At 46.7% G+C, this 26,085-nt stretch overlaps 1 protein-coding gene across 1 annotated transcript; it reads left to right on the forward strand.

Annotated features, from left to right (window-relative positions):
- Positions 1-3,129: 3,129 nt before the first annotated feature.
- On the forward strand, positions 3,130-13,416 carry LOC122108619 (polyunsaturated fatty acid lipoxygenase ALOX15-like). The gene is made up of 14 exons (XM_042680605.1): positions 3,130-3,277; positions 5,087-5,291; positions 5,913-5,994; positions 6,084-6,206; positions 6,799-6,902; positions 7,094-7,254; positions 7,587-7,730; positions 8,954-9,163; positions 11,257-11,343; positions 11,441-11,610; positions 11,773-11,894; positions 12,378-12,478; positions 12,596-12,763; positions 12,871-13,416. The coding sequence occupies exons 1-14, from the start codon at positions 3,143-3,145 to the stop codon at positions 13,048-13,050; spliced, it is 1,992 nt and encodes a 663-aa protein (XP_042536539.1). The 5' UTR covers positions 3,130-3,142; the 3' UTR covers positions 13,051-13,416.
- Positions 13,417-26,085: the final 12,669 nt, after the last annotated feature.

Genomic DNA, 26,085 nt, shown 5'->3' on the forward strand with positions numbered 1-26,085 from the left:
GGTTCAAGTGGTAGAGTGCTCGCCTTGCCTGAAGAGCTCAGGGTCAGTGCCCAGACCCAGAGTTCAAGCCCCATGACCACACACACACACACACACACAAAAAAAAAACAAGAATGAGGGGGGGAAAGCAAACCTACAGGTATTGGTGGTACACACCTGTAATTCTAGCTATCAGCAGACATGAGTTCTGAACATTGTGGTTCTGAGCCAGCTCAGGCAGATAAAACTGTGAGACTCTAAAATCCAATTGAGAAGTGAAAGCCCAGAAGTAGAGGTATTCTTTAAGTGGAAGACTGTCAACTTTGAGTGAAAAAGCCTCTCAGGAGTGAAGGCCCTGAGTTCAAGTCCCATTAAGGTAATGCACACATACACACACACACACACACACACACACACACACACCACAGGAAAAAAAAAGTCAGAATAGGTATCACAAGGAAATAGATTAAGAAATATCAAATATACAAAAATCCTCACTACAATTAGTCATTAGCAAATTGTAAATTAAACCACATGGCTTACCACTATGTACTCACTTGAATAACTGATCACAGATCCTCAGCCTTCTACACACAAACCACCTCCCTTTCCCACAAGCTAACAAGGTCAAGTACTGTTAGGGATACAGAGGAACTGGAATTCATGCAGTGCTAGTGACATACACAAGTACAAAAGGACAGTGGCCTGAATCAAACAAAAGCCAGAACTCTAGCCAGGCACAGTAGCTCCTGCCTGTAATCTGAGCTTCTCAGGAGGCTGAGATCTGAGGATCTCAGTTCAGACTGAAAAGTCCATGAGACTCTTATCTCCAATTAACTACCAAGAAAGCCAGAAGTAGAGTTATAGCTCAAGTAGTAGAGAATTAGCCTTGAGCAAAAAATACTCAGGAACAGTGCCTAGGCCTGGATTCATTCCCCAGGTCACACACACACACATACACACACACACACAACACACAAACCAACCCTTGAAAAGAACTCTGCCTTGCCAACTGTGTAGCAACAAGCCATGCAAGTCCAACTAACTTCTCAGAAATCAGATGAGCAAACCAGATCTCTCCTCAACCCTCCCTCCACCCCCACAGTGGGCTTCAAATTATCAGTACTAATCAATAACTGCCAGATTTCCTAACTCTTGACCTTGCTTCCACTTAGAACAAAACGTACAAGGCCCCAAATACTTCCTCAACTAATTGCTTATCTTCTCCATGTCAAAAGCCTCCCTTTAGTTTGTTAAGAACTTAATTCCAGATGTGTATATTGGGGCTTAAACTCAGGCCTTGTGCTCTTGCTTTGCTTTTTACTCATCTCTACTCCTTGATCTAGATTTGCCCTCAGAAGCTGATCCAGATTCATTTCGATTTTAGTTCTGAAAGCTGAAGCAGTTCCTCCAGGACCAACTGTTGTTTTGTTCTATTTTCAGAGAAAATCCATGTCCTGTCCCCCTCTTCTGTGAATCCAGGAAACACTTGAGGTTATTCTATCAGTGAGATACAGAGAAGCCACATTTTGAGAGGTTGAATTGGGACTCTTTATTAGAAAGCTGGTGACTGCAAGCAGACTCATGTCCCAAAGAACCTGCAGCCCTGAATGCAGTTATTACAAAGCTTATAAAGGCAAAAAAACCACTATTGATGTGAAAAACTAAACCTAACTAAATCGTGTTATACGTAAGCAAATAAAACTATCTAGGGGAAATAATCAGGGGCAATAAAGGGACAGTTATCTAGGGGCAACAATCAAGGACAACCAAGGGCAAGTATTCTCTGGAGCAAGACTTTTCCGGGAGCCTAACAACTCAAATTGTGTGAAAAGTCCCTATCTGGCAGTACTTAGATTCAGTATTTCATTCTGTGGAGTAGTAGAAATATGCACAAAGGAAAGTACTGGAGAGGGAGCTGTATCTTTGATATGGTGAGAGGAGAATTCTCTAGAATTCTACTATTATTGATATTAATATGTATAATCAGAGATTAGAAGGATGATTAGAATTTTCCAGAAAAAGATTCTTTCTTCCAGTGAACAACATGGTGGGTTTGGGGAAACAAACAGCTCCAACCCTAAAAGGAAAATTAGGTTAACAAGGGTTTTGATGGGAAAGATTTTTTTTAATACTGGAGGACATAGGTAGGCACAGACAAGTGTATGTGTGTTGGGGGGGGTATGCATGTGTGTACACGTGTGCATGTGTTCATGCCAACACTAGGGCTTGAACTAAGGACCTGAGTGCTATCCTTGAGCTTTTTGTGCTCAAGGCTAGCACCTAACACTCAAGCCACAGCTCTACTTCTGCCTTTTTGATGCTTCATTGGAGATAAAAAGTGTCTTTCCTGCCTGGGGTTGACTTCAACCTGCCATCCCCAGATCTCAGCCTCCTGAATAGCTAGGATTACAGGCGTGACCAACGGGTACTCAGCTGAGACCTTTAGACTCCTAAGGAATGAGCCCTTACACCACACAGAGAAGGTAACATGTGCAAAGATGGTCGAGTTAATGTGGTGGCCCAAATTAACGCTCTTTTCCACAGGAATTATTATCTGCTCTGCCCATTTCCCCCACGCTCTGTGCACTGTCGAACTTGGTGGAAGAAATGATTTATGATTTGCACTTTGAGTCAAAAGGGGCTCCCAGCCATCACTATCATCCCAGAGACATGCCTGTTCCCAAGCATACCTTCTTTTCGCTTGTCTTTCTTTTTCTGATTTTTTTTTTTGGGGGGGGGGGCTGGTAGTGGGGCTTGAACTCTAGGCCTGAGTTGTATTGATCAAGTTTAGCACTCTACCACTTTAAACCAAAGCTCCACTTCCAGTTTTCTAATGGTTAATTGAAGATAAGAGTCTCGCCGACTTTACCTGCCTGGGCTGTCTTTGAACCAAAATGCTCAGATCTCAGCCTCCTGAGCAGCTAGGATTACAGGCGTGAGCCACCAGCGGGTCCCTAACTCAGCCAGTGCCCCCGCCTTTGGGGCTGGCCACAGTCCAGGCTGGGGGAGTTGGGGCCTTCTGTGCACTGAGGGGTGGGGTTGATTGAACACCTACCACGCCAAGCAACATTTCCAGGAGGGCGGGGATTGGGCTAGGATATTTAGCACATCCACTTTCCTTCCCCGTCAGCATCTTCACCTCGAAGCATCTGCGAGGACGATGGTTGTCTACCGCATCCGCGTCTCCACCGGCGGCTCCCTGTACGCGGGCTCCAACAACCCGGTGCAGATGTGGCTGGTCGGGCAGCACGGCGAGTCTGCGCTCGGGGTGCTGCTCCGACCCTCCCGGGCCAAGGTGAGCAGCTGGAGTTCGGTGGGGTGTGCTCTGGCCGGGATGAGGGACCCCGGAGCCGACTGTGGCTCCCGGCCTCAGCAGAGGGCGCACACACCGCGCGCAGGGAGCGCAAGCGCTGCGTCTGAGATGGTGCTGCGGCGAGCAGGAAACCCTCGCTGTTTCTGCCGCCTGGCATCGCGGGAATTTGGGGGGATACTCTGCTGCACCTCTCATTCCTCACATTTCTTGTGTCCAGAGGTGACAGTCTCTGCAGAGGCCACCTGTCCCGCTTCCTCGCTCTCTCGGTTTGGTGGTGGTGGTGTTGCTTTTAAGACTGTTGTTTCCAATTCTGTCGGAGAGGCTCCTGCGGTGGAGTGGGAGGTGGGATGGGAGGGGGGGTGGAGTGGGAGGTGGGATGGGAGGGGGGTGGAGTGGGAGGTGGGATGGGAGGGGGGTGGAGTGGGTGGTGGGATGGGAGGGGGGGTAAAAGAAGGAGGAAGAAGGAAAGACCTGAGAATTTGCGGTTTCTGGACCCTCCTCTCTGCTCACATCTACCTGCTGTTCTGATCCAGTCCTGGACTCTTTCTTTTTTCCTCCCGCAAAACCCCAAATTCCCATCACCTGTCCAGCCTTTTCCCAGATCCACAGATCCCGCCGATGCTTGTGCCATAAACCCTCCAGTGGAGCACTGAGAAAGGAGCTTTCCCTCATTCTTCCCAAGCCTCTCCTCCTGTCTCCATCCCTTCACCTCCTCCTTGCTAAAAATGTAGTAAGCCCAGTCAGTTTTATCTCCTGCACAATTGGCCCCCTTGTTCTACTATTCTCCCTAGCCTCCAATGTGCCTTGACTCTCCTAACTGGCCCAGCGGCCTCTGTTCCAGAGCCTCCTAAAGTCAGAACCATCTTTCCCCAGTACATTCCCACCCTTCAAACGTTGTGATACTTAAACTATTTGAGAGGCCCAGCACCAGGAGCTCATGCCTGTCATCCCAGCTACTCAGGAGGCTGAGGATCGAAGTTCAAAACCAGACCAAGCAGGAAAGTCCATGAGACCCTTAGAAACCACCAGAAAACCAGAAGTGGCCCTGTGACTAAAAGTAGTAGAGCACTATCTTTGAGTGAAAAAAGCTCAGAGACAGAGCCCAAGCCCTAATTCAAGCCCCCCACCCCCCACCCCTAACAACACAAAAATTTGAATGGCTCCTGCTCCAAAGCCCTTGGCTTAACCTTAGGGATTCTTGGTCCTGCTGTCTCCCCAGACCTAATGCTCTATAAGGATGTTCCCTGCCTACACTCCCGAGGCTGCCCCCTTCCCTGAACCCATGAGGTTGTGCGACCTGAGCCCAAGTCCTGAAGCAGTTCCTCTGGCCTCTCCACAGCTCCGCCTGGCAGTCTTTCTCATTCTCTCCTTGCTGTCACCAACCCTGCCCAGGTCTTTCTCTACCTTCAGGTTTCTGCTGGGAGAGAATATTTTTCTAGAAGCCTACCACAGATGAGAGGGGTCCTTGTTGGCCCTCAGCCTTGGCAGGGTCTCAGCAGTAACTGGTCAGCACTGTCTCCCAGCACAAGTGTGTGCTGGCTGGGACTCTGTGCCGGATGCCCAGTGCCTTGCCCAGCACTTGGCAGGGTGACTATAGGGAGGAAGATAAAGAATAGGATGCACTTGTCTGTCCATCTTATTTCTACCCACTTAAGTCTTGCATGAGGGACGTGGTGACTCAGACCTGGTCACTTGGCCTCAGGCTCCATGTACACTCCTGTCCTTCTTGCCACTGTTGCTGTAGCTCACCTGGAGCGCACCACCCTTACTGTACTTCACTGTCGCCCACAGGAGGATGAATTCAAGGTGGATGTGTCAGAGTACCTTGGGCCACTGCTGTTTGTGAAACTGCAAAAATGGCATCTTATCCAGGATGATGCCTGGTTCTGCAACTGGATCTCTGTGAAGGGCCCTGGGGATGGAGGAGCAGAGTACAGGTTTCCTTGTTACCGCTGGCTGGAAGGCAGAGGTACCCTGACCCTTCCAGAGGGCACTGGTGAGTAGAAGTGGGTGGGCTCAAGACACAGGAAAGCCCTTCCACACCCAGAAGGTTGCCACATTTGTGGCTGGATGTGGAGGGCAGGGGTCAAAGGGGAAGATTGTTCCAGTAAGAGTCAGAAATGCAACCACTATCAGTGCCTTTCTTATAGCATACTATATGGAAAAGGTTGCATTGTGTAATTTGCAGAAGCATCTTTAGAGACTGCCTCTATGTCTCTGCCTTGGCTATCTCTCTAGAGACATTGATTAGTAGCGTTTCTCCTTTTTTCCCCTCTTGGTGTGAACTGCTTGTCAGTATGAAATTCCTTCCAGGAAAGTGCAGACAGAGCAGGAACGCTACAAGATTCTAAAGGTAGTTGATTTAGATTATGGTTGTTCTGTCCTTGATCATTGCTGAAATGGAAAATGTAAACTAGTATCAATGCCATCAGTCACAAGGAAACAACCACTAACAAAAACAAAATAAATAAACAACAGAACAAACCAAAAAGTCAACCAGGGCATTACCAAACATGGCACTGGAGCCATGGAGATCAGGGGAGGGGCAAGAGCCTGCAGGCAGGAGGCAGAGGCCTTGGGTGGATTCCCACAATGCCCTCCTCCTCCTCCCACCCAGCCTGCACTGTGGTTGAGGACACTCAGGGCCTGTTCAAGAAACACAGAGAAGAAGAGCTGAAAGAGAGAGAGAAGGTGTACAGGTTAGTCCTCCTCCCCTGACTCCAGGTTACCCCACACTGAGCTGCTAAACCTTCTGCAGGACCCAGGCATCGGTTTGTGTCTTGCCCAGGTGGGGGAACTGGAAGGATGGCTTAATCCTGAACTTGGCTGGGAAACGCTTATCTGACCTCCCTGTTGATGAGCGATTTCTGGAGGACAAGCTAATGGACTTTGAAACTTCACTGGCTGTGGGGTGAGAGGAAGGGCAGCTTCTAGGAGAGGGAAGTGCCTTGCTGGTAGAGGTCAGTGGGCTCATGGGCTGCACAGGGATGTGATGGAAAATGACTTAACACATTCACCTCCCCTCTGACAGCCATATCTTACAACTGTCTATGCTGCAGACCCCTTAACCATCTCCCTTCCTCTTCCCCCTGAACAAATGCACCGGCATTTGAAGAGAGCCTGAGACTAAGGCCTGGTCTGCTGCTGACATCCGTGGTGAACCCAGAGGCCGCTGAAACCTTGAAACTCCCCCGTCAAAACAACATTGCTCACACACACAGCCTTCATCTCACCCTGCTGCCATCTGTCCCTCCCTCAGTGACACTCTTTCTGGCTAATAGTTTAAAAAGCCCTGGTTGTAAGGAAGTGGAGAGAAGGCTCCATATCCCCTTAATTCATGGCCCTTCCCAGACTTCAGCCCTGAATCAAGTCTGTTGAGTTGGCTTTCTGGTGTTGATTTATTCTGATAACTTCATGACTCAATTTCCTTCCTGGGTGGACCGTTCCATAACTGGTTCTTGTGGCTGTGATGTTGTGTTCGAAGAGTAACATTCTCCCTGCAGGCTGACAGACTTTGTTGTGAAACTACCCATAAATGTTGTGACACACTGGAATGATCCTGATGACTTTGACTGTATCTTCAGGAGTAGCTACGGAAAGCTGGCTGGTCAGTTCCTCCATCCCAGAACTTCCCATATCCCCCTAATGCAACTTGAATCAGGGGACATGAAAGAGCTGGGTATGGAGAGCACAGGCTTTGGCGCTGTCAAAGGCGCATGAGCCTGTCAGGACAGGCTCATGTGGGGAAGATTTGGTGGGGGTGACAAGGACCACAGCACAGTCAATTGCCATCCCCAGGACGGGTTCGAGACTCCTGGAAGGACGATGCATTCTTTGGGTACCAGTTTCTTAATGGCGCCAACCCCATGCTGCTCAGGTGCTGTGTCCGCCTTCCAGCTCGCCTAGTGTTCCCTCCTGGGACGGAGGAACTGCAGGCCCAGGTGGAGAAGGAGCTCCAGGTATGAGCATGGTTCTTCTGGGACAAAACTAGATCCATGTAGGATTGAGCAGACTTGGATTCGAATCCTGCCTCTGCTATTGTAAGCTCTGTGATCTTAGACAAGGTAGCCAAGCTCTCTGATCATCTATTTCTTCTTCTGTGAAACTGGGCCTAATTCCGATGGATGCCTTAGGAATGAGGTAACACACTAGGTAACTCACAGTCCACAGCACCATGTAAGGAGGTGGTGGAGACAAGCCAGGCACTTTCTCTCCCTATTCATTTGGGGAGTCAGGGTGGGAAGGAGACACCTGATGCTGACAGTAGTCCTTGCCCTCTCTCTGCCTCCAGGGAGGGACACTGTTTGTAGCTGACTTCTCCCTGCTGGATGGGATCAAGGCCAATGTCATCCAGTTTAGGCAGCAGTTCCTGGCTGCCCCTCTGGTCCTGCTGAAACTGCAGCCTGATGGGCAACTCTTACCCATGGCCATCCAGGTGAGAGGCCCCCGGAGTTCTGTTCTACCATGGTGGTCTTCCCAGTCAGCCTGCCCCATCCAAGTTCAGTGAGCACTCTCACTCCAGCACAGGTGAGGTGCTAAGGCACTGCAGGAGGCATATATTGGGGAAAAGGTGCAAAGTGAGATTCTCATTGGTTTGCAGCCTCCATTGAGAGAAAAACTATGTGATCTAATCTGTGTGAGTGCCACACATCTACTATCTATCTATCCACTGATCTATCAACTATCTATCTATCTATCCATCTGTCTCTATCTATTTACCTGCTCCCTGTTGTTCTGACATAGGGGGTTCCTTGGAAGAGCACTGGTACCAAATCAAAGAGAAGGGAAACAGTCAGTATACTCAGAGTCAAGATGGGCCTGGCAAAACAACTTAGGTGAAGTTATGAGAATGTCAATGAATAATTGGACAGGGTGTGGAAAAATAATGTGAGGTGAATTGGGCCAGCCATAGCCAAGATAAGGGGTAGAAGCATGGGGAGCTGGGGAGGGTTGTTGTAAAAGCTGTTGTGGACAGCAATTGTACTTAGGATGGATTAAAGCTCTATCTGTAAAAACTAGGGTCTTGTCCTATGGCTATGGAAGGAGATAGATCCCCATTAGTGACTGACCTTGAGTATGGAGAAGATAGACGAGAGAGCTGAGGGAAATTTAAGTGGCCTAGATTCAAAGACAAGAAAAGGCAAGTTTGAAGACAATACTTAACAAATTGAACAGACAGGATATGATTGCCAAGATATGACTGCCAATTTTCAGGTAACGGAGATAGGGAGGAGGGGGAACATTCAAGTCCTTTCATAGGCTAAGGATCACTAGGGATCACCAGTTCTTCATGCAAAAGTCAAGCTCAGGGAAAGCCTGAGATTTCTTCACAGGAATGTAGGATGAAGTAAGCAAGGGGTTATTTTGCCATACTGAGGGTACTGAAAGGGGAAGCCGAGGCTGGTGGAGGTGGTAGAGGCTCACTTCCTGCAGAGGCTGAAGGCACTCAGGTCTGCACTGTGCAGCACACCACAGTGAATGGCGGGAGACCATGGGGAGAAATGGCAGCTGGCCTGGGCAGCTGCAGTGAAAAGGAGAGAGCCAGGCAACTTTGGAGAAGCAAAGGAGAGTGGACAGGTGCAGGAGAGGGCAATGGCTGGGCCTCTGGCACTCAGCCCTCCTCCAGCTTCTTCCTTTCCACTCTTATCCTTGCTCCAGCTTGAACTGCCAAAAATCGGAACCACCCCACCCCCAATTTTCCTGCCCACGGATCCCCCAGTCGTGTGGCTCCTGGCCAAATGCTGGGTGCGCAGCTGTGACTTTCAGCTTCATGAGCTGCAGTCCCATCTTCTGAGGGGTCACTTGATGGCCGAGGTCTTTGCTGTGGCCACCATGAGGTGTCTTCCGACGATACATCCCGTCTACAAGGTACCATTTATATTCTGTCAGCCTGTCTTCTCCCACCTTCACACAGCCAGCTCGAAATCCTCTCAGGAGAACTAGTATAGGGATAGTTCATCAGTGGAAGGCAAGAATGTAGGGCAGTGTGAGGTGGCCCGACCTGCAGTTTCAGTGGGTGACATGACTTCACATAGGGGTGAAAATGATTCCAAAGGAAATGAGTAAAAACTCTAATTTCTTTTGTTTATAAAATACAGATGTTCATACAACACATAAAGATACAGAAAAATGAAAAATATCTATCTGATTCATGAAAATAACATAGAAGATTCTTTCCTACAGCCTTTGAAAAGTTTCAGAAAAATTAATATTATCTGTTAAAAGAACTCAGGCTAAGAAGAGCATCTGCGTTGATAGTAGTCTATAGTGGCCACATCTGTAATCATAGCTACTCAGAAGGCTGAGACCTGAGGAATGAAGTTCAAAGCCAGCCTGGCTTTGAAAGGCCCAGAGACTCTTTTTTTTTGTTTTTGTTTTTGTTTTGTTTTTTTTTTTTTGGGGGGGGGGTCCAGTCATGGGGCCTGAACTCTGGGCCTGGGCGCTTTCCCTCAGCTCTTCAGCTCAAGGCTAGCGCTCTACCACTTGAGCCACAGCGCCACTTCTGGCTTTTTTCTTTTTGCTTATGTGGTGCTGAGGAATCGAACCCAGGGCCTCTGGCATGCAAGGCATGCGCTCTACCACTGACCCACCTTCCCAGCCCCCCAAAGACTCTTTTTATGTATATATTTATTTATTTATGTTCTTATTTATTTACATGATAAAGGTGATCTACAGATAGCTTATAGTTATATGTCAGGTAATGAGTACATTTCTTTTTGGAGAGTGTCACCTCTTCCTTCTCTCTTTCCCATCCCTCCCCCATCTCTACCCATAAGTCTGGGAGTCTCTCATCTCCCATTAACCACCAAAAAACGAACATAAATGGAGCTGTGCCTGAGCAGAAAACCTCACAGACAAAGCCCAGGCCTTTAGTTCAAGCTCAGGACCATTACAAAACAAAATGTTGGGTGCCCTCCCACAGAAAAAAAATACTAGATGCTAGTGCTACAATTGCATCAGGCAAGACCTAGATCTCTTGGAATTTTACCTCCAGTAAGGTTAAGACAGAAAAGAGTGTGTTGCAAAATATTGACCATGATAAAAAGCCACATGCAGAGAAGTAGAATGGGGTGATGTGATGGTGAATTTAGTTGGAAAAGTCTCCTTTGAGTGATGACCAATAGAACAAGAAGGAGCCAGGCAATGAGATGATCTAGGGCTTGGATGCTTCAGGCTGGCAGAACAATTAGTGCACAAGCCTTGGGCCCAGAATACAGTTGGCATATGAGAAACACAGAAAGGAGATCCACGTAATGTACTGGGGCAGCAAGGAGAACACAATACTTGGAATCACATTATGTGGCACATTCTCGATGGGGCCGTTAAGTCCTCCTAATGGGTGAAAATCATTGAGGATGTAAACGAAATTATTCATTATTTTTTACCTTTTTTTGAGCCAATGTCTAACTACATGCCCTAAGCTGACGTTCCTGCCCTCGGTCTCTCAAATTCTGGATTACTAGGCATGTGCAAAAATGTCTAGCCCACCCCCACCAAGTATGATACATAAATAGATATACACCTATCAGTGAGAAGAGCTAGTGACACTGGCATCCTGGGAGGAGTAAAGAGAAGAAAACTGTCCCATGAAGGTCCTTAGACAGAGCTGTGACAAGCACAGCAATGCACATCACTGCTAAACTTGGTGCTCACGTCCCCTGACTCTCAGATCTGTGCTTTTCCTCCTCTCAATCCTGTTTACCAGGGCTGGGAAGGTGGCTCAGTGGTAGAGTGATGCCTTGCATGCCTGAGGCCCTGGGTTCGATTCCTCAGCACCACATAAGCAGAAAAAGCTGTAAGTGGCACTATGGCTCTAGTGGTAGAGTGCTAGCCTTGAGCTGAAGAGCTGAGGGACAGCGCCCAGGCCCAGAGTTCAGGCCCCATAACGGGCCAAAAAAAAAAAATCCTGTTTACCAGTGTCCTGCCTCCTGCCTCTTCCACACTTTGCCCTTTCTCTCTAGCTTCTGCATCCTCACCTGCGATACACCATGGAAATCAACCTCCGGGCCAGAAATGGCTTAGTCTCCGACTGTGGAGTATTTGACCAGGTAAGGGACAGAAATGGGGATTCCAAGATCACCCTTCCCTCTGGCTCTGCTCTCAGGGAAGCCAGTTTGCCTGACTCTGCCCCTCCTTGCTTCTTAGATCATGAGCACAGGTGGGGGCGGCCACGTAGATGTAGTCAAACGAGCTGGAGACCTGGTGACCTACAGCTCCTTCTGCCCCCCTGATGACCTGAAAGAGCGAGGCCTCCTGGATGTCAAGTCATCCTACTATGCTCAAGATGCTCTGCGGCTGTGGGAAGTCATCCACCGGTGAGGGGAGAGGGAACACAGGGCAGGTGGAGGTGGGGAGAAGGAGAAGAAGGCTTAGGAGAACAAGGGCTCTGTGTCTGGGTTGGGAGTTGGACTTGCAGAACTGGCCAGTGGGCAAGAGCAGAGGGCTTCAGCTCTCGTGCTCTGGCCCTTGCCTGGCAGGTATGTGGAGGGCATTCTGGATCTCTATTATAAGACGGATGCGGCTGTGAGAGAGGACCATGAGCTGCAGCACTGGTGTCGAGAGATCACTGAAACTGGCCTGCAAGGTGCCCAGGACCGAGGTAGTCGATGACCTTGTCCTGGGTTCTAAAATTCCTTCCTGGGATCCACTCTACTTCTAGGGTTCTTTCCAGAAGCTTTGTCAACCTCTAGGAGAACCCTCAAAGTCCTTACTAACTACAGTGATAGCATTGTTCCTAAGTGCTTCCCATCAGGCTCTCCAGAAGAAGTCCTAACTTGTAGCATTTGCCCATTGTCATGGTGTCAGTATTTCCTCTGTGGCTACCAAGGAGATGTAACTAAACACCTGAGCAATTCGCATCCTTGAGTGTGTGAGCCAGCAGCAGCACCCCACTGATGGGGAGCCCAGCAGCAGGCCTCTTCCTGCTTCCTGCCCCACCTATTCTCATGTGGAATTCCACAATGGCTGAGAGTTAGGGGTGTCTTTTGTCATCACTGTTCTGCCTGTGCCTGCTCTCTCTGCTCTGCTCCTTGGCTGAGCCTGGGGGCTGGGTGGGCATCATAACTGGAGCCCCCTCTTGTAGGGTTTCCCACATCTCTGGAGACTCGGGCCCAGGCTTGCCAGTTTGTCACCATGTGCATCTTCACCTGCACTGGCCAGCACTCTTCCATCCACCTGGGCCAGGTATGTCCCAGCAGAGACATCTGGGAATTTGGGTTGGAGTCAGGAAAGGGCTGTGAGCAGGTAGGCTAAGGGTTCTCATGCTCAGCAGCTCTTGACTCTGTATCCCCACCCTTCTAGCTGGATTGGCTCTCTTGGGTCCCTAATGCCCCCTGCACCATGCGGCTGCCCCCGCCAACCACCAAGGATGCGACTATGGAGACCCTGATGGATACACTGCCCAATCCCTATCAGGCTAGTCTCCAGATCAACATCATTTGGCACTTGGGCAGACCCCAGTGTGTTGTGGTGAGGATCAGATGTCTGGATTTTGAGGATGGAGACAAAGGGAGGTGTGCCCCCCCCCAAACTGGCCAGGATGGTAGGTCTATGCTGCTTTTGTGTCTCCACCCCAGGTTCCTCTGGGCCAGCACACTCAGGAGTACTTTTCAAGCCTGGAGGCAAAGGCTGTGCTGAAGAAGTTCAGGGAGGAGCTGGCTGAGCTGGATAAGGAAATTGAGGCACGGAATGAGAGCCTGGACATACCTTACGAATACCTGAGGCCCAGCCTGGTGGAAAACAGTGTGGCCATCTGAGTGTCCCAGCTTGTGCTTGTGTCCACACCCTTCCCCCTCTCCCATCCTCTCCCTTCATGGTTCCAGTCCTCCCTGCCAAGCCCTGCTGGCTTCTCCTGGCTCACCCTCCCCTAAAGAGTGACTGTGACCATGTCTGGGCCCTTGGTGGACATGTGATCTTTCAGCCACATTTCCTAGTATCTACTTCTCCAAACTCCCTTCTTCCAATCTTTCTTCTCTTTCTTTCATTGCTCAGTCCTTTCCCTTAGAGCAAATAGTAGCCACATTTAGCATACTTTTTCAAAAATATAATCAAGTGATAATGCATACTGCTTATGCATTATACAAAGTCAAGTTAAATTTTGAATTTAAATTGAATTGAAAAAATAAAAATAATCATGCATTTATGTGTTTTATTTTCTCCTAACTGGATACAATTTAGCATGTGTCTTGAAGACACATGACCATTGACCCCAAAATTCCCAAGAATTCTCAGCTCATGATTTTCATTTCCTGAAATGAAAATGACAGATAGAAAATGGCAGGTCAAAGTTAAACAGTCAAATTTAAGAAGGTGATTCTGGCTGGAGATATTTGTCAAATCTTTGTTTTGAGGGACCCATATCTGTAGCCTTTCTACAATCTACCAATTGAGAAGTTCCTAATTAATATAACCAACAGGGGAAGATATCATCCTATAACCCTAGCTACTCAGGAGTCAGATCTGAGCATTACAGTTAGAACCTAGCTCAGGCATGAAAGTCCATGCGACTCTGATCTCCATTTAACTACCAAAAAAAAAAAAAAAAAAATCCAGAAGTGGAGCTCTGGCTCAAATGGTAGAGTGCTAGCCTTGAGCAAAATAAACTCAAGGACCACACCCAGGCCTTGAGTTCAAGTCCCAGGACTGGCACATGAAACACACACACACACACACACACACACACACACACACACACACCTCACAATTATTTTAATGGGGATAAGGATTCACTAAAATCCAACTTGTGTGTTTTCTTTTTTTTTTTGGGGGGGGGGGGGGTCCGGTAGTGGGGCCTGAATTCTGGGCCTGGGCGCTGTCCCTCAGCTCTTCAGCTCAAGGCTAGTGCTCTACCACTTGAGCCACAGCGCCACTTCCGGCTTTTTTCTTTTGCTTATGTGGTGCTGAGGAATCGAACCCAGGGCCTCAGGCATGCAAGGCAAGCACTCTACCACTGAGCCATCTTCCCAACCCTTGTGTGTTTTCTTAAAAATTAGGGAAAATAACTTTGAGTTTCACTTATAAAATGAGGAAAATTCCTTCTTGGCTCTGAATGTATTTAATTCCACAGAAGACCTGTGGGCGATGGTAACTCATCTAATTTTTGTTGGAGGAACTGGAAAGAAATTGTTGAGTGGTAAGGTAGCTTTGAATGCTGGTAGCTGGGTAAACAAGTCAGTATAGCCTTCTAGAGCTGTATTCACAGCAGAACCAGAACAGGATCTCAGCTTAGGCAGTGGGCAGTAGAGGTGAGAAGCAAGACTGGGAGACAAACTGTTAGGTGATCTTTAGGGAGCAGCCAAAATGATCTTTAGGAAGCAGCCACTGGGAGATTTTATACAGAGGGGAGTGGTGAGGTCTAGGAAGATGCTTTCATAAAGTTACTACCTAATCCTCAGAGGCACACCTCTGTTATTGGTCCCTTTCCTGGGAATCCACACCCCTTTCTCTGAAAAACACACCCTTTTCATTAGAGGTCATTAGAGGAGCTCACCCTTTTCTTTGAGAGCCAAATCGTCCTTGTCCTATGTGGGTCTTTTATTCTGACCAGTTTTCTATCCAGCTCCTGCTAGAGAAAACCACAAATCTTGCTTTCTGGAAATGAATCCTTTGTTTCCCTAAGTTGATTACAAAGAAGCTTTCATGGTGATTCTATTGGCTAATATACTTAGTCCAGCCTCTTAAGTACTATTGAAGTTATCAAATAAAAGGTCACATTTCTTTTAGGCCAATAAACTTAATTTCTTACAAGAGATATATTGTAGCAAATACATTTTCTCTCTCTTTCTTCCTTTCCTTTTTTTTAATGTCAATCATGGGGTTTGAACTCAGAGCTGGGGCATTGTACCTGACCTTTTTTGCTCAAGACTAATACTCTACCACTTTAAGTCACAGCTCTATTTCTATTTTGTTTTTGTTTTGTTTTTGGTTTTTTTTGGTGGTGGTTACTTGGAAATAAGAGTCCCATGGTCTTTCCTGCCCAGCTGGTTTTGAACCACAATCCTTAGATCTCAGCCTCTTGAGTAGCTAGGATTATAAATGTGAACCCCTGTGCCTGGTTGTCTCTCTCTTTTTCTTTCACTTTCTACTTTCCTTTTTTCTTTCTCTCTTTTATTCTCTCCCTCCTTCCCTCCCTTCTTTCCTTTCTTCCTTCCTTCTTTCCTTCCTTCCTTTTCCTTCTTTTTCTATCTTTTCTTTTCTTTTTTTTTTTTGGTCTTGAGGCTTGAACTCAGAGACTCACATTCTCACTTGGCTTATACACGCAAAGCTAGTGCTCTACTACTTGAACCACATCTCTTTCTAGATTTCTTGGTGGTTAAGTAGAAATAAGAGTCTTTTAGACTTTTCTGCCTGGACTGGCTTTGAACCATGATCCTCAGATCTGTCTCCTGAGTAGCTAAGATTATAGACATGACTACTTGGATTGATTTTTTTTTTTTTGGTCGGTTGTGGGGACTGAACTCTGTGCCTGGGCGCTGTCCCTCAGCTCTTCACCTCAAGGCTAGTGCTCTACCACTTGAACTAGATCTAGCGCCACTTCCAGCCTTTTCTGTTTATGTAGTGCTGAGGAATGGAAACCAGGACCTCATGCATACAAGGCAAACACTCTGCCACTGAACCACCTCCCAGCGCCTTGGATATATATTTTTTTGGGTGGGGTCCGGTCATGGAGTCTGAACTCTGGGCCTGGGCGCTGTCCTTCAGCTCTTCAGCTCAAGGCTAGCACTCTACCACTTGAGCCACAGTGCCACTTCTGGCTTTTTTTATTCTGCTTATGTAGTGCTGAGGAATCAAACCCAGGGCCCCATGCATGCAAGGCAAGTGCTCTACCACTAAGCCACCTTCCAGCCCCTGGATATTTTTTAGTGATATATTTTTCTGAGAAATACTGAGAATGAATTCTTGTGATAGATACTTGTATCAAAGTAAAAAAGACAAAAGCAACGTCCATTACATTTGTTCAAGTAGGTGAATATATTCATTTTATCATTGAATCTCTTGTAAATCTCAGTTACAATATTGTTTTTCAACTCTGAGTGAGAAGCATCTGGGTCTTCTCATTGGATAGAAGTGGCTGGGTAGGAGTCAGGATAGAACTCATCTGACCCATCTTAGTGTCAGGAGTCACTGGATCTCCTTCTCTCTCTGAGGTTCAATTGCTTCCTGGCCAACCCTCCTCAGACCCAAACTGACGAAAGCTGAAGGAACTACATCCCAGATTTCTCATCTTTACTGTTAGGTTTTTAAAAAGAGGTAGCCGAGTAAAAACTGCACCTGCACGCACGTGGTATTCAGGTAAGGGGTAGGTTTATTCAGTAGACCTGCTGGGACCAGGCAAGGTTGGCACTCCACGTGGCTGGGAAAGGCCTGGAAAGGAGAGAGAGCTGGGAAAGAGAGGAAAGAGCTAGAAAAGAGCAGAGAGAGGGGTAAGAACAGTAGCACTCACGTGGTATTCGGGTAAGGGGTAGGTTTATTCAGTAGACCTGCTGGGACCAGGCAAGGTTGGCACTCCACGTGGCTGGGAAAGAGAGAGGAAAGAGCTAGAGCAGAGAGAGAGCTAGAAAAGAAGAGCAAGAGCAAGAGCTAGAAAAGAAGAGCAAGAGAGCTAGAAACGAACAGAGAGAGAAAAGAGAGAGTCTGGGCCTGGGCTAGGCCTTATGTAGGGTATGGGCGGGGAAAGGTGTGGCCACATCAAATTCAGATGTGACCTCAGCGGATGCAGATGTGACCTCTTCCAGGTGTCCCAGTTGCCTAGGTAACGCAGGTACTGGGTGGAGACTTTGCTGCGAGGAGGGTGGAGTCTGCTAGCCATCCAGGAGCGGACCTTACATTCCAGCCTTTTAATAATCATGAAATAGGGCGCGGATTCTCTCTGGCTACTTCCTGCTGACAAGGGGCGTCGACAATAGGGGTAAAAGGCTGGAATTTGGTCCCCTCCCAGAGAAGGCAGTGAGCAGCAGCTGTCCCTTGGTGGTGTGGGTCCTTAGGTGAAGTCTGGAGAAGTCTCATGAGCATTGAGGGGCTGGAAAAAAAAATACTAAGCAGCAAATAAATGACAAGAGGAAGGACTTGGGGCTGAAAATGTTGGTAGAAATGTCCCTAGATACTTCTGACATCTGGCTACTAGGTAGAGAAGTCAGGTGACAAAGGCAAGAATATAAATTCCTGTTCCATTAATAGGTAGACAGGTATAGACATTGGCTGGGTAGGCTTCTTACTTCCACTGACCTCCCGGCTCTGGTTAATTTTGAAAGGGCAGGCACAAAGTAGCTGATGTGACATTATCTCCTCTTACTCTTCTCCATGTTCCCTTGTTCCCCAGACTGGCTGAGTCTAGGTGCTCATTGCTGGGATGGCTTGTCCCAGTTGGTATTCAAGATTTGAACTCAAGGCCTGGGTACTGTCCCTGAGCACTTCTGCTCAAGGCTAGCACTGAACCACTTTGAGTTATAGTACCACTAGTATTTAAGGAGGTTTGAACTCAAGGCCTGGGCACTGTCCCTGAGCACTTCTGCTCAAGGCTAGCACTGAACCACTTTGAGTTATAGTACCACTTGCAGAGTTTAGCTGGGAGACGGAGTCTTAGGGATTTTTCAGCCCGGGCGGGCTTTGAAATGCAATCTTTGCCACAAAAGCCCTTTATTATTTCCAATTAAAGCAACAAGGAGATCAAGTAGGTTCTTATCAGGAATTGCCAACAAATATTCTGAAATGACAAAACTCATTAGATGTGATGAGAATTTTAGCACAGATATGCCCAGTATTTTAGAACCACGTAGTCAGTAGTAGAATACACAACACAAAACACAAAAGGCAAAACTCAAAACCTAAAATTTCGACAACGTTTAGACATCTTTGCTAACAAAGCACATCGGATTGTTGGGCCTCAGTTACCAGGGCCTGTGAAAAGAGCAACTTGTTAGCAAGGCACCTTAGAATAGATGGAGTAGTAAGCTTGGTGTAAGGTTAAGGGTCAGATGGGGCCAAACCCTTAACCCACCACGTGGCCAAGATGGCGAATTCAAGATTGCGAATTTCTGAAAAAATGCAAAGAAAGCCTGAACAAATAAATCAAGCCTACATTGGCTAGCCTTTGAGAGGGAACCTAGAGGGCGGTCCCTGGGACCCAGCCTGCGTCGCACTCTTCAGAGCATAAGCCAAAATGTAGAAAAGAGAAAGGGAGAGATAGGGAAAGTTGGACATGAATGGCAGAGAGAGAGCAAAGAGAGCCCGAAAGTAAACAGACTTCTGATCATTTACCATTGCAGTAGCAAAAACTGTACTTCTGAGAATGGCATAAAAATGAGGCTCTCTGGCTTTCCAGGGAGCGCAGGAGACATTTCAAAGGGGTTTCACGGCTCAGGCGTGATTCGTAGCACCCCATTAAATGAGTAGAGTCAGTCTGGTGAGTGAGGGAGAGCTGACCAGGCAGAAGCGGCATCCCGACTTCCCCCAGAGCCCTCTAGAGAGAAATGGCCAAGCCCCCAAAACCAAGCGTCCTCGGCTTCTGAGGTGACCGGCCTTTCAGCTAAAGGCCGTAGGAGCTCTCTGGCGTGGCGCCACGTCTGGACAGAGACTGAGCAACAGAGAGCCGTAGAGAGTAGTTTCACTCACCAGAGTAGAGAAGTGGTGTGGATGTGGATGTGAAGGCAGCAATGGTATCGATGTGCTGATTCCGCCGCAGACAGACTGGTTCGCAAAAGGCCGTCAGAACTGCAGGTATTCCTCAGAGCAAAAAGGGAAGAACAAAAAAAAGAAAAAAGAGGAAAAAAACAGAGAAATCCCAGCTTTCCTGACTATAAGCCTTTATCCGAGTCACGGCACCATTTATGTTAGGTTTTTAAAAAGAGGTAGCCGAGTAAAAACTGCACCTGCACGCACGTGGTATTCAGGTAAGGGGTAGGTTTATTCAGTAGACCTGCTGGGACCAGGCAAGGTTGGCACTCCACGTGGCTGGGAAAGGCCTGGAAAGGAGAGAGAGCTGGGAAAGAGAGGAAAGAGCTAGAAAAGAGCAGAGAGAGGGGTAAGAACAGTAGCACTCACGTGGTATTCGGGTAAGGGGTAGGTTTATTCAGTAGACCTGCTGGGACCAGGCAAGGTTGGCACTCCACGTGGCTGGGAAAGAGAGAGGAAAGAGCTAGAGCAGAGAGAGAGCTAGAAAAGAAGAGCAAGAGCAAGAGCTAGAAAAGAAGAGCAAGAGCTAGAAACGAACAGAGAGAGAAAAGAGAGAGTCTGGGCCTGGGCTAGGCCTTATGTAGGGTATGGGCGGGGAAAGGTGTGGCCACATCAAATTCAGATGTGACCTCAGCGGATGCAGATGTGACCTCTTCCAGGTGTCTCAGTTGCCTAGGTAACACAGGTACTGGGTGGAGACTTTGCTGCGAGGAGGGTGGAGTCTGCTAGCCATCCAGGAGCGGACCTTACATTTACCAATGCTGGCAATGCATGCACCACATTCTCTCCTCTCTACATATGGTGAATGACTTCCATCTATGGGCTTTCTGTTCATCTGTCTGACTTCCACATGGTACCATGCCAGAGGGATTCTCCTATGCCTTTTGGCTAGTCTCTTCTCATCTTCAGTATGCCTGAATGAAGAATTTGACTCTATGTCCTTATGGACCCTCTCTACATCCTTACAGATCCTTTCTACCTTCTTAAGGACCCTCTGTACATCCTTGTAGACCCCCTTCTACATTCTTATCAGCCTCCTACATCCACACCAGATGACTCCAAAAAGTCAGAACATCTCATTTTTATTGCAACAATTTATGCCAATACATGGTAAATGGTCAGAGGAAACATTCAGGCTTTCTTTGCTCTCCTTGCTCATCCTTCTGTATCTCTAAGTAAAATCAATCTGTTGACCTTCACCTCTGTGCCTTCCAGCCATAACTTTCTTTGTCCTGTAGCAGTTCAATCTATTTCTCTCCCTCTCCCTCCCCCACCTCCTCTCTGATGACCTCCCAAACAAGAGATCATTTGCTACTGAATTGTCTCTAGCCCTTTGGCTGGTGCCCTTTACAGTGAGATGCAGAACCTCTAGGTTCCCTCTTGAAGACTAGCCATCCTAGGTCAGAGATTCCCTAAGCCCAAGTGTTTTTCCTTCCTTGTTCCTATCACTACATTCTTCCTCTCTGAAGTTCAAATTCTGTTAACTAAAACTGTCTATCTTTCTCTCTGTGTCTCTCCCTGAGAGGAACCACATTCTCTTAAGATTGTGACCCTTCCTTTCTGTTTGTCTGCTGTTTGTCTGTTTGCCTGCTTCCTTAATTAATTAAGCTCCACCAATGCTGGGCACTGGTGACTCATGCCTGTAATCCTAGCTACTCAGGAGGCTGAGATCTGAGGATCTCGGTTCAAAGCCAGCCCAGGCAGGAAAGTCCATTAAACTCTTATCTCCAATAAACCACCAGAAAACCGGAAGTGGTGCTATAGCTCAAGTGGTAGAGCGCTCACCTTGAGCTGAAGAGCTGAAGGACAGCGCTCAGGCTCAGATTTCAAACCCATGACCGTCAAAAAAAAAAAAAAAAAGAAAAGAAAGAAAGAAGGCAGGAAGGAAGGAAGGAAAGAAAGAAAGAAAGAAACCTCCACCAAGTTATTATTTTTTGTTGTTGTTGTTGGATGTAGGGACTGAACTCTGGGCCTGGGCGCTGTCCCTCAGCTCTTCAGCTCAAGGCTAGTGTTCTACCACTTGAGCCAAAGCACCACTTCCAGCTTTTTTTGTTTATGTGGTGCTGAGGAATTGAACCTAGGGCCTCATGCATACAAGGCAAGCACTCTACCACTGAGCCATCTTCCCAGCCCCTCCACCAAGTCTTCTTTTTACCATCGTGATTTGTCCAGAAATTGTATTAGCCACATGGTGAGTTTCCATGCAACCTCCATCTTCTACAAAGTGTTCACAGGTCAATTTGTATGCTAATGTGCCCCCTTACCAAAATTGTTTTAAAGGTTTCTGATAACCAAGACTTAACTGGCTCCACAGGACAAAAGGGAAAAACATGGGCAGTTATACAGTCTAACCACAAAGAAGCTCACCAGATATAAGTGTGACCAAATGCGTCTAATGTCTGTTTCTCAAGTATGTAGGAAGCTTCAACACAGAGCTGACAATATTTTTTTTTTTGGCGGTTGTGAGGCTTGAACTCTGAACCTGAGCACTGTCCCTCAGCTCTTCAGCTCAAGGCGAGTGCTCTACCACTTCAGCTACAGCGCCACTTCCATTTTTCTGGTGGTTTATTAGAGATACTGAACTTTCCTGCCTGGGCTGGCTTTGAACCTCAATCCTCAGATCTCATTCTCCTGAGGAGCTAGGATTACAGGCATGAGCCACCAGTGCCCGGCAATGATTTCAATTTTAAGTAGTATCCTAAGCTGGTATATTCAGTTAATCAGTTGCTGTTTCAAACCTCTCATCATGTCCACTGTTGGAGTTTAGTCATTACAGATTTTAAACTCTGCAGCATTTGGTCAGCCCCACAGAGGGATAAATAATTCTTACAAGTATTTATTGGTCAAACTTAACTTCTATTGTTAATAAGTCCCAGGTCAGCCCTGCTTAAAAACTATTTCTACTGACCTCCTTATTGCTCCAGTTGGAAATACAAAGAGTCTCTGGCATAGACTCTCACTTGATCTGTCAATCATCCACCCCTCCAATGTGGAACAGACCATCAGTCAAATGAGACATGCCTTCCCAGCAATGAGCAAAAACACCAACTGGGACATGCCATCCCAGCAATGAACAAATGAGAAATCATTTGCACCAGGACAAGTTTGTCCTGCGACAAGAGTCCATCCAGATGTAACTGGAAGAACTGTACAGAGAAGAGGGGCTGGTGTCAGATCCTAAATGAAGTTACTTTCTGCTTGTGCTTTCAAAATTAACCAGAGCTGGAGGATAAAACAAAATAATAATGCCGGGCGCCGGTGGCTCATGCCTATAATCCTAGCTACTCAGGAAGCTGACATCTGAGGATCACGGTTCAAAGCCAGCCTGGGCAGGAAAGTCCGTGAGACTCTTATCTCCAATAAACCACTAGAAAACTGGAAGTGGTGTTGTGGCTCAAGTGGTAGAGCACTTGTCTTGAGCTGAAGAGTGCAGGGACAGAGCTCAAGCCCAGAGTTCAACCCCACGACTGACCAAAAAAAAGAAAAAAATAATAATAATGATCAGTGGTGCTGTGCTTCAAGTGGTAGAATGATCACCTTGAGCTGAAGCGCTCAAGGACAATACCCAGGCCCAGAGTTCAAGCCCCACAACTGATGAAAAAAGAAAAAAATAATAATAATGCCTATCTAATGTTCATACCTGTCTTTCACCTAACTGAACAGGAACTTATATCTATTACCTGCTATTTCTGTTTACTGTGGGTCATCCATCCATACTGCATACTCCAGACATCTATAATCCAGACATCAAAGTCAGCATTCAGCAAAGAACTCCAGGCTCTGACGTCACTCCCACATCCTCTGAGGTAAGTTCCTGAACTGCCATGGTCATGCCTCCTTCAGACAGTGAAAGGTTCCCTAGGCTCCGAGATCATTTCTACTTCCCCAGGCTCCGAGATCATTTCTACTTCTACTGTGGTCACATATCCTTCTGCCTTTCCCTATATAATCTCTTCATCATTAGTTCTCACTCTCTGCGTGCTTCCATCTTGTGTGAGCCAGCAGTTTGTTCTCCCGCACATGAACTCTTTTGGCCTGAACTACATGGTGGTCTCCTTTTGGTAAGCCTTACAGAAATATTTCAGCTAAAATTTCATTCAACCACAAGCACCCCACATTCTCAGGCTTATCTTTTCTTTTTCTCCCCTAGTCTTGGGATCTCAGGATCTTTGCAATGTTCCTTCCTTCTACCCCATTTCTTTCCAGGATATCTTGCCATGAGGTCACATCATCAATAAGCCCTGAGTCTCAGACTGGCATGGACAGGAGCAACAGTCACAAGGATTAAGAGAGCTCTGTGGCACAGTGGCTGGGCTGAGAACACTCCCTGATGTCAGACCTGCTCTGGCCTAAGAAGCCATCCCCAACCCTGCTCCAGCCATGACCTCTCAGGGCACCACTCCCTTTGGCTCAGGACCTTATATTTGTTCCCCTGGAGGCACTCTGCAGGCACCACATGACTTTCACCGCAATTTCCAATGCTCTGCTCCACCTGGACCCAACTCCATTCCCATTTCCACCACTGGGCCACTGGGAGCAGAGGCCCCCAGTTTGGATGCATGGAAACGCAAGGGGCAAATCCCTATTCTATTTGTCTCAGTATCAGCTGGAAATTGTGCCCCAAACAAGAGGCTTCTGGTGTGAGTTGAACAAAGGACCTTGAAAAGAATGCAAAGGCTCAGGGTAAGGGCTTCTGGGAGAACTGTGCAAGGAGCTAGCAATAAAGTTATGCTGCATAGAGATGAAAATATACAGAATATTTGTCAGAGTGTTGCCTAAGAATCTAAATGATAACTGGATTGGGATGAAGTCTCCTTCTTTGTGGCATAGTATTCTATGGCTTCATGTCTCAAAATTGTGTACTAAAACTTGCTTGTGAGAATTTCCATTGAGCCATCCCAAGAGAAGTTTGTTTTCATTTCTTATATTCTGCCACCTGAAATCATAAAACTATTCATGCTCTGCTTCTTCATGAATTCTCATGAGAAATATCTGTTCAATCAGGAACATGAACATACTACAAATTTCTTCTTAAAGGCCCTAGAAACTGAAAGTTTCATTCCCAGGGAGCAATGAGATTTGGTGTCTAGTAGTGAAGAGAGAAAACTTGTCAGGATAACTGTAGTCAGAAAAACAAAAACAAAAACAAAAAACCCCGCAATGTGGAGACATCCACTCCTCCCACCTCCAAAAGAGAGAGAGAGAGAGAGAGAGAGAGAGAGAGAGAGAGAGAGAGAGAGAGAGGAGCTTAGTCTCTAAGGATTAAGGTAGCTCCTAAGGACGTGGGTATAGCCTCCAAAGAGATAAGGGTCTTCACAGAAAGGGTGGAGTTTTCAAGGAAAAGCTACCAGTGAGAAGGAAGGGGCCTCCAAAGAGGCAGTGCCTGTAAAAAACAACTTCCAAGACCTTATCATACCCTTACTTAAAATGGCTCAGTGGCTGCTCCCTAAAGATTACCTAACTTCTGATTGTACCTTTCCCCCACCTCTTCCCACAACTCCTCTCCCAGCCCTCCATATGTCCCCATTATCCACTAAGCAGGCTGAGTTCCTGCTTTATTTCTACAGTGAAGATTGCTCTCCTGATTCCAGTTTTCCCAGCTGCCAGCACTCCATGCTACCTCACTTCTCAACTCCTTTCTACTTCCTCTTTCAAGAGTCAGGCCAGATATTGCCCAGGTGTCTTCTGTGGAATTAAGTACACTCACACCCAAGAAGCAATTTTGTTTACATTATAAATGAAACATTTTTGGTTTAGTTAATTGTTTTAAAATAGCTACCAATTATCATAATGATGAAAGAAAACCCCCAAGTTTGTATTTTTCCTAAATTTTAACCAGACACATAAGTTGGCTTTTTTTTAATCCTTGTGGTACTGCCTATGATAATTGTGAGATTCTGTTTTTACCACTCTGCCTATCAATCATATTAATTAAAAGTTTTTCAGCAGGTGAACCTCAAGCCAAAGACTTGATATAAGTATCTCCAGGCAGGATCAGCTTCTTAAATCTGGCAAGTTTAGCTATATTTAGCATTTTCAACATGAACCAGGAAATGAAAAACATGGAATTGAAGACTTCTGGGGAATTCTGGGGTCAGTGATTCACTGTGTGATGTTTCTGGCTTCAGTTGACAGGTGCTAATCCTACACAGTTAGAATGAGACAAGAAAATCCACTGATGCTTAATATTCTTTTGCCAACAATGCAATGTAAACAGTTTAGTTCCCTGGATCCCTGTGGTCACACTTGTAATTCTAGCTACTTAGAAAGCTACAGTGATTCTAACTATTTATGCAGAGCAGAAAAGTTTGAGGGACTCCACGTTCAAGGAAGTGCTAGAATGAAGGCATGGCTCAATGGTAGAGCATCAGCCATGAGCAAGAAAGCAGAGCAAACGCACAGGGCATTAAACTAAAAGGCTGGTACCCACATAATAAATGGTGAATAAATAGTTTAGTCTAAATTCTTTTCCTTCATTACTTCAAAATACATTTTGTTGTTGTTGAGCTCAACTTAAACTCAAAATGCAGTTTAATTCATAAAAATGTATATACATATATTCATATACATATATATAACCTTATAATAATCTTTGAGAGTTGTTACTATTTTTCCCAGAAATGATGATGAAGAGGAGAAGGGAGGGAAAAAAAGGAAAAGAGGGGCTAGGAAGGTGGCTCAGTGGTAGAGCGCTTGCCTTGCCTGCCTGAGGCCCTGGGTTCGATTCCTCAGCACCACATAAGCAAAAAAAAAAAAAAAAACAGAAGTGGTGCTATGGCTCAAGTGGTAGAGCGCTCGCCTTGAGCTGAAGAGCTGAGGGACAGCGCCCAGGCCCAGAGTTCAGGCCCCACGACCGGACCCAAAAAAAAAAAAAAAGAAGAAAGGAAAAGATAGAAGCAGGCAGGTTAGGTGATGCTGCAAAAATAAAATGTGATATAACCTAGTGATACACACTTGTAATCCCACCACTTCCATGGATGATAGAAGAGGATCACTGCATCGAGGTCACCCTGAAGGTAAATAGTGAGTTATAGGAAACACTGGGGTACATACAACACCCTGTCAAAGAAAAACAAACCATAGAATTAAATAAATGACACACCTGAACTCGGAGCACAGAC

Source organism: Dipodomys spectabilis, unplaced genomic scaffold (assembly GCF_019054845.1).
Source record: "Dipodomys spectabilis isolate Male_0828 unplaced genomic scaffold, ASM1905484v1 ptg000062l, whole genome shotgun sequence".
NCBI classification, from domain to species: Eukaryota; Metazoa; Chordata; class Mammalia; order Rodentia; family Heteromyidae; genus Dipodomys; species Dipodomys spectabilis.

What these genes read in the sequence shown, in the direction of transcription:
- LOC122108619 (XM_042680605.1), top strand. Translation starts at nt 3,143, where the DNA reads ATGGTTGTCTACCGCATCCGCGTCTCCACCGGCGGCTCCCTGTACGCG. An exon ending in GAGAGAGAGAAGGTGTACAG is followed by an intron (nt 5,995 to 6,083) that starts GTTAGTCCTCCT and finishes TGTCTTGCCCAG; the next exon opens with GTGGGGGAACTGGAAGGATG. An exon ending in CTTCCATCCACCTGGGCCAG is followed by an intron (nt 12,479 to 12,595) that starts GTATGTCCCAGC and finishes CCACCCTTCTAG; the next exon opens with CTGGATTGGCTCTCTTGGGT.